Source organism: Nansenia antarctica, assembly GCF_963989245.1.
Source record: "Nansenia antarctica genome assembly, chromosome: 5".
NCBI lineage: Eukaryota > Metazoa > Chordata > Actinopteri > Argentiniformes > Microstomatidae > Nansenia > Nansenia antarctica.
In genome coordinates this window covers 10,066,264-10,078,612 of record NC_137690.1, presented here as the reverse complement: position 1 = coordinate 10,078,612, position 12,349 = coordinate 10,066,264, and the positions used below count along the sequence as shown (strand labels likewise).

At 44.4% G+C, this 12,349-nt stretch overlaps 1 protein-coding gene across 1 annotated transcript in view; it reads right to left on the bottom strand.

Moving 5' to 3' along the window:
• Window positions 1-12,349, bottom strand: part of srrm4 (serine/arginine repetitive matrix 4) — a gene marked incomplete at its 3' end in the record, with an annotated part of 43,591 nt that overhangs the window by 15,917 nt on the left and 15,325 nt on the right. The window contains exon 2 of the mRNA XM_080530843.1: window positions 557-700. Within this exon, the coding sequence (XP_080386969.1) occupies window positions 557-700 (144 nt within the window). The remainder of the gene's footprint in view (window positions 1-556; window positions 701-12,349) is intronic.

Genomic DNA, 12,349 nt, shown 5'->3' with positions numbered 1-12,349 from the left:
TCATGAAAGGGGGTGCTGACTGACACTGGGCTCCGATTTCTTCATAACACTGTTTTTACACTGTGCTGCGGTTGATAAGACTGTTTACGTCTGCCTCAGCAGAATGTTGACATTACCTCTGTTTTCACAGTGGGAGTGAAGCCCCCAAGGTGGTCTCTATGTATTGGTAGCAAAATCAGCTCAAATGGCAACACCAAAGTAACTTTACATAGATGAGTCATCCTTAACACACCATGGGAAAAGTAATGGAAAATATTTTCATATAAGTCTTGAATTCTCAAACTGTATGATGTATAAAGAGCGTTCACATAAAAAAAACATTGACTGTTTATCGTTTGAAATGGTGATATTCAAGTGACTAGAATGTTTAACCGCCCCACCACCACCATCACCACCACCATCACCATCACCACCACCTCCACCACCACCACCACCACCACCACCACCACCACCATCACCATCACCATCACCACCACCACCACCACCACCACCACCACCGAGACTGTTCTAGTTCCTTTTCAGCCTATCATTTGGGAAGCGCGAGAGAGCTGCTCACCTGCGCCTTCGGCGATGGCTGCCATGTTTGCGTCCCTTGTCTCTGATGCACCCGTATCTCTCAGCGGTGTCCACCACTCTTGTGTCTGCTGCTTCCACTTTCCTCTCATCAGCTTCGAGTGCCAGGCCGGTTGATGTCTCTGTGCTGTGAGGAGGAACAAAAAAGTCATTTTATTATAGTAGTTTAAATAAAGTAGTTTATTTTCTTCTTCTTTTCTTCTCTTTTTATGTCTACTGTGTTGTTGTCTGGTCTTGACTATGGAAAACACAGTCCATTGAAATACTTTTGGGAAGCATACTGTTAACTATGATATTGATTGAAATGCATTGATGCGTCCTGAGCCAGATTCAGACAGCATGGGGATGCTTTTCTCCTTCAAGCCACAGAAAACATTTCTCCTATCTATTTCTTCCCAAACCTGACCTCAGTAAAACCAGGGGTCAGCCATTCACCATTCAAATGAGCTGTCAATTTATATACAGTTATTTAGATGCTTCAGTTGCCATGACATTTTCTGAAATCATTTCTGCATCTAGAAGTTGGCAGACGTAGCAATGGGAGGCTTTCTCCAGTTGAACAGTTGAGCTCTCCTTTAGTGTGTCCTTCCACTGAGAAATATGTTTAAATATAGAATATCAATCATCAGATCCCAAAGTAGAAACAATAGAACGTTCATAATCTTCAACATCAGTATGCATTACTCCCAGTTACCACTGAATTCACCCCTGAAGCATTGGGAAAAAACAGCACCCGTTATGAATTAATTTAACACATCATATTAACAGTAAATCCATGTGATCTAATTACATAGGGTCATCGTGAAAATTAATGATGAGAACACTGTAATGTATGTTTCCTCACTCTGCAGTCTACATCAGACCAGGTTGGTGAACGAGAGCAGCGGCAGCATTAGAATGAATTACTAAATAAACTGCCTGATTAGACGTGCAGTCTGCTCTGCCCCTGCTTATTATTCTTTGTTTTAATCACGGGAGATTTGAGCATAATTACACATCCTCTTCTTCCTCAAGTGTCTCCGTCTGATTGTAATGAGAAGATAATCAGGCCCAGAGATTAGACCTTGATTGCCTCCCCCTCTTCTTCCCCTGGCAAAAGGCACAGTGAGATGCCTCCCTCTCTTCCTCCCTCTCCCTCTCCCCCCCCCCTCTCTCTCTCTCTCTCTCTCTCTCTCTCTCTCTCTCTCTCTCTCTCCCTCTCTCTCTCTCTCTCTCTCTCTCTCTCTCCCTCCCTCTCTTCCTCTCTTCCTCTCTCTCTCTCTCTCTCTCTCTCTCTCTCTCTCTCTCTCTCTCTCTCTCTCTCTCTCTCTCTCTCTCTCTCTCTCTCTCTCCCACCTCTGCATTACCACCGGGCTGGCAGTGTCAAACTAACTATGTAAAACTGCAGATCAGGTGCTGCAACACAGCCTTTTAGCATTCTAATGGTGATGTGGAGAAATGAAGACAGCACTGGCTGGGATGATGAAAAATACGACTGATAGGGAAGGAATGTTTGAACATTCTGCTGGGGTTATTTGATTTGGTTCTATTTATTTTATTCCGTTGGGAGAAAAAGTTCATTCATTTGTTTTTGGATTGTTCCCTGATACAGTATATTGGTGTTTGTTTGCTAAGATGGCAAAAAAAAAAAAAAACTCCCTGCAAAGAACTGAAAGAAAACCACAATCAACACTAAAACACGTAGAACATAAAAGAACATAAAAGCGAACTGTTTATATTGTTCTGTTGTTAACCGTCCCCTACGTGTCCCTGCGTGTCCCTGCGTGTCCCTGATAAAAGAGCTGTGGAGGAGGTGGGTACAGAACCCCCGTAGAACCCCCGTTACCAGCCCCTCTCCACGGGTTCTTTGTTATTCTCTGTCAGCCTGGAAGCAGGCTCTGATGAGAGTTCTAAATGAAATCGATTTCACCATCACGGATGTACTTTCCCTTGATCCGGCGCCCGCAATTTATGGGAGAAACTTTCAAAGCAATAAGCACCTGGATTTATCACAGCCTGCTTGTAACTGTCAACACCCACCCACCTCCCCCCCCCCCCTCCCACAACCCCTGCCTAGTGCCTACAGTAGGTTTCAGAGCATGTGAAAATCCCTTTGTAATAGTAATCCATAACCAGTGGCTGCTCAGCATGTTGTGTTGTTCCATGGTACTTTCAAAGCACACACTGACAAAATCTTTGAGAGAACAGCAACACATTGAGAGGATTAAGTGCTTGTAAAAATTAAAGTACTTGATGAAGAGGAATTAAGTAGCCAGTAATCCTCAGAAATCCGGTAAGAACTGAATCTGTTTACCTTGAGACAGTCAACTGAACTGCAGGGAAACTACTGCATTGTACACTGGAAGTATTGTAAACATTCCTATGTCATAGAGTCTCTATGATAGAGATGCCATGTTTTAAGTGAACTAAACTAAAGTAACTATCTTGACAGTATTCACTTGTTTAAACTAAACAAAATGTATTTCTAGATCAATAATAATAATAATAATAATAATAATACACACAAAGAGGAAGTTGAAAATCATGTAGGTTTTATGAGAATGGCCTAATAATATGTGGGTCAGACAGCGATGGACATCAGAAGGTGAACCCTCTTCTCTCCTTGAAGTCCTGACACCCTGTCCCTCTGATCACATATAATTGTTTGTCTCATCTGCTGTTGTGGAATACTTTAGCTGGATGAAAAAGGGACAGCATCACATCCACCAGACTGGGACTGGCGCTTGTTGTTGTGTTTATCAGTGTGAGTCATGCCTGCTGGCGTGGGCCTCCACTGCGCTGTCATATGCTGCTGCTGTCCTGTATCATGTGACGGTGGCGCAACTAGTGACAGATGGCCTGAGTCTGCACAACAAACACCAAGAGTGGATTCTTCAAAAAGGGGGTCGGATGTGGCCTGGGGTGGTCCAGTTGTCTAGCACCGCGGTCTACAGTGCACATATATATGTCGGCATGGGTTCGAATCCGGCCCACGCCCTGCTGACGTGCCCTCTTCGACCCTACTTTCCTGTCTATCTTCACTATCTCTATCCAATACAATTAAAAATATGAGTGGGATTGTCCCACTCAGTAAAAAATAACCTTAAAAATAAAAGGGGTCTGATGTTCACCTCAGCGCACTCCCCAAGTATGAGGGAGTGTGTGTGTGTGTGTGTGTGTGTGTGTGTGTGTGTGTGTGTGTGTGTGTGCGTGCGCGTGTGTGCTGTGCTGTGTATGTGTCTGTCAATTAAATATGTATTGCGGTGTAATACAAAAGGCCCAGCCAATGAACATTTTTAGTAAAAAGAAGCGTCCAAACTGTTTACATTTACTAATTCCCATCTGCTCATCTACTGCATTCAACTTCACTGCAGCTGCAATTCATAAAACATCATTGACTGCCCCAACCTCAGGAGGATTATCATAGTTTGTGTTCAATTTCATTGTCCACAGACCATTTGTATTGTTAGATTGAGATGAACTGCTACAATATTTGAAGAGGGCTGTGAGCAGTAATCCGCCAGCTGCCAGTGGGAAATGTAGCTTCTGTTGACGGAGCTCTCAAGCTCACAACACAAGTTCACAGAAAGACCCACAGACAGCCCACAGACAGGCCACTGACAGCCCACAGACACCCCACACAGACAACCCACAGCCCGACAGGTGTGCAGGAAACATGGAGCAGCAGGTAACACTGTGTCTCCTTTAACACAGCACAACCAAATATAAAACCCTGCATCTCTAATGACTGTATGGAAAATGTAATACGATCTAATTGGAGATTTGCATTCATCTGAAAGCTGACATAATTGCCTCCTGTTCTCTATATTTTCATCCATCTGTACATGTTCAAATGGAGTGTTTACTTAAAAATGTGAAACGAAAAAAACCCGGAAAAAACGTCAGGTGATTTGCATTTCATTTGGGGCGGACTGTCTAGGGAAATGGTACTGGAATGGAGTGCATGGGGAGACTGGAGACAGAATAAAGAAAGGGATTCTGAAACAGTCTTAGTTCCTCACCCTTCATCTTGCAGATGCCCTGCTGTGACTGACTATGTTCTTTCAAGGTACGAAGGAGCTTTTTTGTTTAAGTTTGATTTCCCCTAGGTTTCTGTGTGTTTTTCCATTTGTACTGTTGAAATGTGTGTGTTCCAAGACAAAGCACAATTGCAAAAATTGCAAGCATTCTTCATCCTGTTTTTGCTGTTTATCTCAATCTTGTGTTGTTCATTTGTCAATACCAGCTACATACAAACACAGACACACACGTGCACACGACAAGCATAAGCACACACACACACACACACACGCACGCACGCACACACACACACACACACACACACACACACACACACACACACACACACACACACCGTCACACACACACACACACACACACACACACACACACACACACACACACACACTATCTACAAGATACATCCTACCAAGAAGACCCGTGGCTAATCGATTATGTGAATAGCAACCAGGCCCCCAGGAGGACATCATGTGGAAAGATCAATAGAGCTCGTCCCCCAAACCACAAACGGAAAAAAATAAAAAGGTGCACCATCAATGAATTGAAAACATGCAGAACTAGTCAGGTGCAAAATATGAAGATGCGAATCCATTACATGTTATACATCCAACGAACACACATGTACAGTAGGCTATAGCATACTACAGGGTAGTGCATTGACAGAGAAGGCAAACACGGTTCGGTGGCAATTCATCCTAAATACACAACATTGTGGGTTGCTAGATCAGAGCACAATCAGTGTGCTTGGTGGAGCTATTGGACGAACATGGGCTCATATAAACACATCACTCTACTGCAGTCGTTAATGATAACCGAGGAGGAAGGAGTTGATTGTCCCCGAGCTACTCTGCAACTACAGAGGCAATGACAAGAAGAAGAAGTAGAAGAGCGTTCTGGTGCGTACCTCTGTGCTGGGCATTTCTTCTCCCTGTTGCCATGGGTGATTTAAGCATTCCCAAGCCAATCCTTGCAGTTCAGGAAGGCTAATACGCTTTTCATTACCCCAGTCAAAGCCACCAGGAACCATTGATAATGATTCTAATAGGAGCCATGATAAGTAAGGATAATTAGCAATGAGAAAAGAGATGATCTAGTACCACAATTACCCACCAAATAGAGAGGAGATTCCCAGGGCACTTGGTTTTAAATTACACTGATATTGCTTGTCCGAGTTTCATATTCTAGTTAAGGACAACATCATTATCACCCAGAGAGTGTTCTAGATAACGATTAGATTAATCATCGTAATACATTGGACTCTAGCACTCTGGACTTAAAGAAAGGTATGGTAGAGGTATGGCAGTGATAATTACTTAGCCTACACATGCACACACACACACACACACACACACACACCAAGATCCATCAAGCACTGGATACTGGACGCACGCAAAGCACATAGGCATCCCAAACGACAAGACACTTAAGTGGGATGTTGTGGCAGCACTAGATTCTGGATACGGATGAGAGCACGTGGATACCTTCCGTGCTCACGGCTGGAGCAAAGTGAAGAGGTATTTTTAAAAGTTCAGTTTAAGCCCTGGATACATTATTTATCATACAGTATACCTCAATGTGACATGTTTCCGTTTTGTATTTTCTGTGACACTGTGACGACGTCTAAGTGGGAATTCACTGACTGTTTCACTGACTGTTTGTTAAGATCCGTCCAAGACTGCCATGACTGTGTGCTAGTGGAACATTAGGTCTGTTCCAGTTAAAGTGCTATTTCATTGTTTTAGGGAAATAAAAAAAAATCACACATTCCCTCTCCAGCAAATATGATTTTTCACGGAAAATCCCAAATGATTGTAATAGCTTATGTAATTGATTTCCAGTGACAGTCCTGCATGCTGCCAGAGTGAATTGCAGAGATAGATGCAAATCCTTTTAGGCAGCTGAGGCGAGCTACAATTGGCCACCCCACTTCCCCTGTGTTGCAGAAGGCAGGGTGATGGAAGGGGACATCAAGGATTTAATGGTTGTTCAGGCACAATTAGTAGGATCATTGGCTGTGGGCTATCTCCTGTCTCTCTGAGTCTCTTCTCACCGTCAGCTCCACCTTCACTATGAAGGATTTGACTGTACTGTAGATTTAGATATCATTACCCAGGGAAGGGAATGGGCTCCTGCTTTGTTTCACGTTCATGCTTGAAGGCCATGGCTGCAGGATCAATTACTGTACACTGTACAATAGGCTGTTCTGTGTATTTATAAAAATGTCTTCAGTTAAGAAATGTCATAGTGTACATTACAGCAGTCGTATTCTGTGCTAGGAAAAGTTGATGTTACTGCCATGTCCTTGCTCAATTTACACTAACATTGACCCGGATGATTTTAGAAACGGCAGATTAGTAGCCGAGTATGGTTCTTGGTTCCTGTTTGTAATGAATCCTACATGCTTGCCTAACTATCAGCCACATCGATGCAGTAGCATTTCACACCTTTAACGGGGTGGCAGTGGAGCGGGAGCCGAAGTGACTTTCAAGACAAGTGAGGTTGGTTTATTCAATTATTTCAGCCTGATGATAAAATGGAGCAACATAATGGCTTGATTAATTTCCTTATCACGGCGAGCACAAAGAGTAATTACAACAAAGTCCACCGCTCCGTGAACCACACATCAATCAAATTAAAGCAGTCCTCTCCCCTCTCTCCCGCAATCACTTCCGTCCAAATAGAACAAGTTAGCTGATTCTCTCAGACCTTTGCCTTTGGCTTACGGCAATGTTTACCCAAGAAGTGTGCTGGGGTGCACACTAAACAAAGGTCAGTACAGGGCGGATGCATTACTATGAGTGTGATAAATGTACTGTATGAACAGTTATATCTCCTAAAGAAATGCCGGGCTATAAACACTCTCTTTGAGGCTACCTTTTCTGCTGTGGGGGTCAAACAGTCCTGTCTTAGCTTAGGCGGCAACAAGGCTCTTGACACACAACATGTACATTTTAATATGACTGTGTATACTTTTTTTTTTTTTTGCCATTTAGCAGACGCTTTTAATCCAAAGCGATTTACAATTACGAATTACAGGGACATTCCCCCTGGAGTAACTGAGGGATAAGTGCCTTACTCAAGGGCACACTAGTAGTGGTGTGGTTTCAGGCGGGATTTGAACTCACAACCTTCCGATCACAAGTCCAACTCACTATCCACTAGACTAGACCACCACTACCCCACGGTGTATCCATCCAGGATCCTAAGCGGTGACGTTGTTAGTCCTGGGCACCCAGGGCTCTAGCCTCAAATGTTTTAGGAATAGCCCCGGATCTCCGGATCCTGATTATATATATATTTTTAAAAGGTTGGCATCTACCGCATCCCCATCGATTTAGTGCATCGCTGTCGATTTAGCGCAAACCCCCACCCCCCCTCCCATGGCAACGAAGTGTGGGCTGGGCTAAGCGCCCAATGTTGCAAGATCCTACCAAACGCCTCTGATCCCACTACTTAGTTACTCATTTGCAAATTACTTCCACCACATCCCACACAGTGAAAAGATCTATACTATTTAGGATGTTCCTACGGGTTCTCAGAATAGATTATTGGATTGAGCTTCAGACTGAGTTAAGTAGGAACCCTTTAACTGGGCTGTGTGTGGTGGATAAGATGTGTCCTTTCCTCGGCTTGGTTCTTAAGTGGTCGGTTATGTGAGTCTCTGTCTCGGGTCCCTGGTGGTCTGACATGTCTGACTGGGGTGGGATCGATACCTGAGGAGAACAGCACACACTCTGACCTCAGCCCTCATCCCGTCACAATGTCTCATTAGTACACAGCAACAACACTCTCTAGGTTTTAGTGTCCATTTAAATTCAACGAGAGTCTGGTTACTTTTTGGGTGAATTAATAAATACACTCAAACTAGTGCAAGCTGCCCACCGGGGACTGGGATCGAATCCCAGCTCGCCAGACCCGGATATGGCCGGGGCACACACAGGGAGCGGCATATTGGGCGGCCGCTCCCGAGGGCGGTATAGGAATATTTCCGGACAATGATCCGTCGCGCAACAGCGCCCCCGGGGTGCCGGAATAACGGTGCTGGGCTCGAGGAGCCAGTCAGCTAGTCTGCCTGGCGGCCTCCTCTGGGTCTGCCGGCCACGGGGCCGTGCGGCGGATCCTACGCAATAGGCAGGGGATAATTGGATGCTAGGTTGGGTTCAATTGGCTACCAAATTGGGTGAAAAAGGGATAAAATCTGAAAAACAAATTTAAAAATAAATAAATAAATACACTCAAACCGTGTAAAAAATTATGCAGTAGTTAGGGGTGCTAAGGTGGTGTAGTGGGTTAAGCGTCGATCATATAACCGCAGGGTTCCCGGTTCCATTCCGGCCGTGGACATATCCTGCTTGTCATCCCTTCTCTCTCTTTCACCCATCCTTCCTGTCAACATCTCTACTGTCTCTATCAATAAAAATTAAAATATGAGTGGGACTGCCCCACTCAGAAAAAAGAAAGAAATCATTATGCAGTAGTTAGTAACTTGAATACAGTTTCACTGTGTATGGTCAATTACGGGGTATAATTACGGGGTATAACTCATGATTTCAGATTCAGATCTCAGATTAATCCAATATATTTTACTAACCAGTTTACTAACCAGAACTTCCACTTGAGTCTAGTACAACATTCAGCTGAATGAACAGAAATATCCCTAGCTAAGAGAGGTTTCAGTGTCTTTCATTAGCCAGGGATTATTTCACTTGTAAAAAACACATTTACACATTCATATGAATCATAGCCCAAAGGCTTCACTAGAAGCAGAGAGACACTGTATTCCACAGAGAAGAGTTCTATTGGACTCAGTGTGCTCTCCAAGGCACCCAAATTCAATTCACAGGGATAGATCTAGCTTGTATTCACAAGGGCTGTTAATGATATCTCTCATTATGAACCCCCTCCCTGAGAACGGGCAGGGAGAGAGAGGGTCTTACTAACAGAAGGGAAGGACATTTGGGAAACACTGTTATTAACTTATATATCAAAGCCCTGCTCTAGTATGTGCAGAGCATTACTGTGGTTTGTTACTGCTGTGAATCTCCCATAAGACAGTGTCCAATGTAATTATTTGGATCATGTTATAGAGTTCACTGTGTAATATGTGACAGGGTCTGGTGAAAAAGTCCTCAAGTAGGGCAAAGTAATTTTTCTGTTTTTTTCTAGATAATGAAAGTGTAAGCTTTAAGCTTTCAAATGGTGTCATACATTGCATGCAGACCTTTAAACCAGACCGTGTCACATGCTAATGTCCACCTCAAAAGAGACTTAGGGGCAGCTGTGGCGCAGGAGGTAGTGCCGGCGTCTAATGATCGCAAGGTCGGCAGATCGAACACCGGCTGGCCACATGTCCTTGGGCAAGACACTGAATCCCAAAATTGCTCCCAATGAGCAGGCTGGCACCTTGCATGGTAGCTTGCCGCCATTGGTGTGTGAATGGGTGTGTGAATGAGAGGCTATTGTAAAGCACTTTGGAATAAGGTGCTATATAAGTCAATCCATTTACCATTTACATTGTTGTGCCCTACTGACAGAATCCTCAAGCCATCTCAACCAACATTCTCCAAAATGGCTGCCTCTGTCCCCCTCAACCATTTCCTACATTACATTCCGTTACCGTGACAAGCTGCCATGACTTATAAGCCTGTTCACTGTTCCAATGGGGAAGAGGGGAGAGGGGTGAGGGGAGAGGGCAGTTCTGGCCAACTGAACATCTCGGCAGCCCCTTTCCAATTAGAGAACAAAGGACTTAGAGACGATGTTGTTGGCAGTAAACAAAACAGGCACAATGGATCTTATACCTAACTAGTGCCATACAAGTCCTGATCACTACCTAGCTATTACCGATGCATACTGCCAACACCCTGACATCACCATCGCCACCACAGCCGCCGCTGCCACCACCACCGCCACCGCCACCGAAGTCAAAATCAACACTGTTTTTAGCTCAAGATTGCTCACATCTGACAATAACAGTTGTTTTGCTTTTTCACGGGTGACATCCGTTCCACTAGTTGCGAGCACTTTTCCCCAAATCATGATTATGGAGATTCTTTTGGGGAAGGTTGAGGTGGGGGGAGAGAGGGATGGAGGGATTTAATTAGTGACTTGCGATGCTTCTTTCCTTGTGGCTCTTCCTGTGATGACGACATCATCACTAAGGGCCTACTGCTCATGTGTGTGGTGAGCAGCAAGTCGCAATCACGGCACAGGCTGTCTCTAATTACCACATTGTGGCACCAGAGACGCTATAGACACTGAGAGCCAGCTGCCTGGAAGAGTTCCCACTTGATTGGAGGAGAGGGTTAAAGGGATGTTTTCAGCAAGAAAACAAGAAAAGGACACAGACACAAACACAGCGGGAGTGTGCTGTCCTTGAAGGAGTGTTGGTTTCCAAGAGATGGATTCTGTTTTCTGTGCATAACAAGAAGGAGCACGAAGGAGATGAGTTATTTGGACAGTGCAGGTGGGCTGGGGGATGTCGATATAAGAAGACAATGGGGGTCCTATTCTCTGTGTGAGTTATTTAGAACTCAACAGCAGGCAGATGGTAGAGCTTGAGAAGGGCCGCTTCTCATCTGCTCCTTAGAGACATTGAGTCTCTGTCCTCTTTTGAAACGGGACACCGTTGGGGATACTTGACGAAGAGAGGGATAGCTTCTTTGAGAGAGAGAGAGAGAGAGAGAGAGAGAGAGAGAGAGAGAGAGAGAGAGAGAGAGAGAGAGAGAGAGAGAGAGAGAGAGAGAGAGAGAAAGAAAGAGAGAAAGAATGGATATTCACATTACTCAGTCCGGGCACAACTGTTCATTTGGTTGAGTGAAGAGTTACAATATGAAGTGTTTTCTGGGTAAAACTTTTACTAACCAATTAAAAAGGTCTCTACAGCTGCATACAAATCAGTAAACACTCGGCCGCATTTTTTTTTATTGCATGCAAAGCGCAACCAATTTGAAAATCGGATTTGACAGCTTTGTGAGAGCGTGGGACCACCTTCTCCTACGTTCCTTTCCTGTTATTTCCTCCAATTATGTGCCATCAAGTATACTTATAGCCATTCTGTGGTTAACTTCAAACCTAGCAGTCTGCTGCCCAGTGACACAGGTAGAGTAGAGCTGAAGGAGGAACAAATTCAGACTTCTAACCACCAGCACATCTCTACTGTAATGAGCTGCTTGAGTTCCACATTTGTGTCAGTAAACATATCAGGTTCGTACCGGAGCATTCAAAGGTAATGTAACCCAATGGTCCAATAGATGCCTCTGTGTCTGCGTGGGAGAGAGAGAGAGAGGAGACACTCTTGACAATATTCTGGATATTCTGTTGTAATTAGTTGGTGTGAGTGAGTTGGGAGGGGAAACCGGTGCTGTATATGTTCCGTAACACATCTCTCTTTCTCTCTCTCTCTTCCCTTCGCTCTCTCTCTCTCCTTTGCTCTCTCTCTCCATTGCTCTCTCTCGCTCTCTCTCCTTCGCTCTCTCTCTTCTCTCTCTCTCTCTCTCTTCTCTCCGTCTCTTTTTTCTCTCTCTCTCCCTCTCCCACTCTTCCCTCACCCTACCCTTTGCTATGCAAAACAGCCCTGTGAATTATTCACAAAGCCTACTTTATGGCCACGGAACACACTTCACAAGATCCCTCCCCCATGAAATAATGAAAGTGAATAGAATATAAATATGTGTCGGAGGAAAAAAGACAAACTTTGTTGCTGTGGTTTATAGGCCCTTGTAAGAGGAGTGGGCGATTTGCCGCTGAAGGCATG